Raw genomic sequence first — 2,318 nt, forward strand, 5'->3', positions numbered from 1 at the left:
CGCCGCTTGGTCTGCACCAGCAAGGACTTGCGGAGGGTGAGCACCCGCTTCTTGGTTCCCACCACACAGCCTTTCAGCATGACAAAGTCATTGGTCACTTCACCATAGTGGACAAAGCCACCCAGAGGGTTGATGCTCTTGTCAGACAGGTCATAGTCAGTAGAAGCATTGTTCTTGATCAGCTTGCCGTCCTTGATAAGGTAGCCCTGGCCGATCTTATAGATCTTCTTGTTGATCTCAGTGCGGTGATGGTATCCTTTCTACCCAGCACGTGCCACAGAGAAGGCCACACGGGCAGGATGCCACGCCCCAATACAGGCCACCTTGCACAGGCCTCGGTGGGTCTTGCGGGGCAGCTTCTTGGTGTGCCAACGACTGGTGACCCCTTTGTAGCCTTTGCCCTTGGTCACCCCGATGACGTCAATCATCTCGTCCTGCCCAAACACTTGGTTCACAGGTACCTGCTGCTCCAGCCTCTCACGGGCCCAGTCCAGCTTCTCGGACACGGTGCCTCCATTCACCTGGATCTCCATCAGGTGGGCCTTTTTCTGGCGCAGAGGAAGCAGGCGCATCTGGGTGTGGGCAATGACGCGGATGACTTGGCAGTATTTCTTCATGCTGCTGAAATCCTTCTCCAGCTGCTTCTTGCCATCCTCATCCTGCCATTTCTTGCAGTACTTGGTGAAGGCCTTCTTCTTAGATTTATGCCAGTTCTTATAGAAACGCCTTTTGCACTCATCGCTGATGTGCTCAGCGAAGACAGTCTTGAAGGTCTGGAGGCCTCGAGGGGTTTCCACGTAGCCCACAATGCCCACAACCACCATGGGTGGCGTCTCCACAATGGTCACAGCCTCCACCACCTCCTTCTTGTTCACCTTGGATCCTGGCCTATCGACCTCCCGCACGATATGGGTCATGCCAGCCTTGTATCCCAGGAAGGCTGTGAGGTGGACCGGCTTGGAAGGGTCATCCTTGGGGAAGCTCTTCACCTTCCCACGATGCCTGCTGCTGCGCTTCCGAGGCAGGAAGCCGAGGGACCCATGTCTGGGAGCGGAGAACTTCCTGTGAGACATCACGCCGTCAAATCCAGACAGTAGAGTTGGCCTAAAATTTCTATATGGTCAAACTGAATTATGTTCATTATGGCATCTGGAGTTTTGTATTTGGCATAGAAAAGCATTTCCTATTCAAGACTAAAATATTTACCTGTTCCCTCCCTCCCTTCTTCCTTTCCTTTTCCTTTCCCTTTCCCTTTTTCCTTTCCTTTCCCCTCCCCTCCCCTCCCCAATGTGAGGCACAAGTGAGAGGCCTCAGCCTCTCAAAGTGCTGAAATTCTAGGTGTGAGCCACTGTGCCCCCCACCGCCCCTGCTTTTTTAAAAGACAGGGTTGGTCTCTGTCACCCAAGCTGGAGAGCAGTGGTACCATCTCAGTTCACTGCAGCCTTGAACTCCTGGGCTCAAGGGATCCTCCTGCCTCCGCCTCCTGAGGAGCCTGGACTACAGGTGTGTGCCACCACCCTTGGCTAATTAAAAAAAAAATTTGTAGAGATGAGGTCTTGCTATGTTACCCAGGCTGGTATTCTTGGTTCTTTGTATGGTCTTCCCTTGATATCCATGGGGGATTTGTCCTGGGAACCTCTGCAGATACCAAAATTCAGACACTCAAGTCCCTGATATAAAAGGGTGTAGTATTTGCATATGATCCTACACACATCCTCTCATATACTTTAAATAATCTCTGAATTAATTATAATACTTAATACAATATAAAGGCTACGTAAATAGTTGTTATAGCCTGGTATGGTGGCTTGCACCTATAATCTCAGCACTTTGGGAAGCCAAGACAGGAGGATTGCTTAAGTCCAGGAATTTGAGACCAGCCTGGGCAACATGAAAGACCCCATCTCTAAAAAATTTTTAAAAAGTGAGCTGGATCAGAGCAAAGGTCCGGGTGAAGGGGAAAAAAAAAAGGTGAGCTGGCTGTGGTGGCATGTGCCTATAGTTCCAGCTCCTCAAGAGGCTAAGGTGGGAGGATCACTTGAGTCCAGGAGGTTGAGGCTGTAGTGAACTGTGATTGTGCTACTGCGCTCCAGCCTGGGTGGCAGAGTGAGATCTTGTCTCAAAACAACAGAAGACTTTAAAATATATGTTCTTACTGGCAGGGTACTTCTTGACTTCAGGGATAAAGCATGGATGTAGGGCCGGGTGCGGTGGCTCACGCCTGTAATCCCAGCACTTTGGGAGGCCGAGGCGGGTGGATCACGAGGTCAAGAGATCGAGACCATCCTGGTCAACATGGTGAAACCCCGTCTCTACTA

At 50.9% G+C, this 2,318-nt stretch overlaps 2 protein-coding genes across 11 annotated transcripts in view; one reads left to right on the forward strand and one right to left on the reverse strand.

The window, feature by feature from the left end:
* LOC108291326 (60S ribosomal protein L3) overlaps window positions 1–1,101 on the reverse strand; it is a 10,572-nt gene extending 9,471 nt beyond the window's left edge. Inside the window, 1 exon segment of the mRNA XM_017511648.2 lies at window positions 4–1,101. Within this exon segment, the coding sequence (XP_017367137.2) occupies window positions 4–1,073 (1,070 nt within the window). The 5' untranslated portion in view covers window positions 1,074–1,101.
* MROH1 (maestro heat like repeat family member 1) overlaps window positions 1–2,318 on the forward strand; it is a 117,112-nt gene that overhangs the window by 8,618 nt on the left and 106,176 nt on the right. The window lies entirely within an intron of this gene.

This window comes from Cebus imitator, unplaced genomic scaffold, assembly GCF_001604975.1.
Source record: "Cebus imitator isolate Cc_AM_T3 unplaced genomic scaffold, Cebus_imitator-1.0 Scaffold449, whole genome shotgun sequence".
Classification (NCBI taxonomy): domain Eukaryota; kingdom Metazoa; phylum Chordata; class Mammalia; order Primates; family Cebidae; genus Cebus; species Cebus imitator.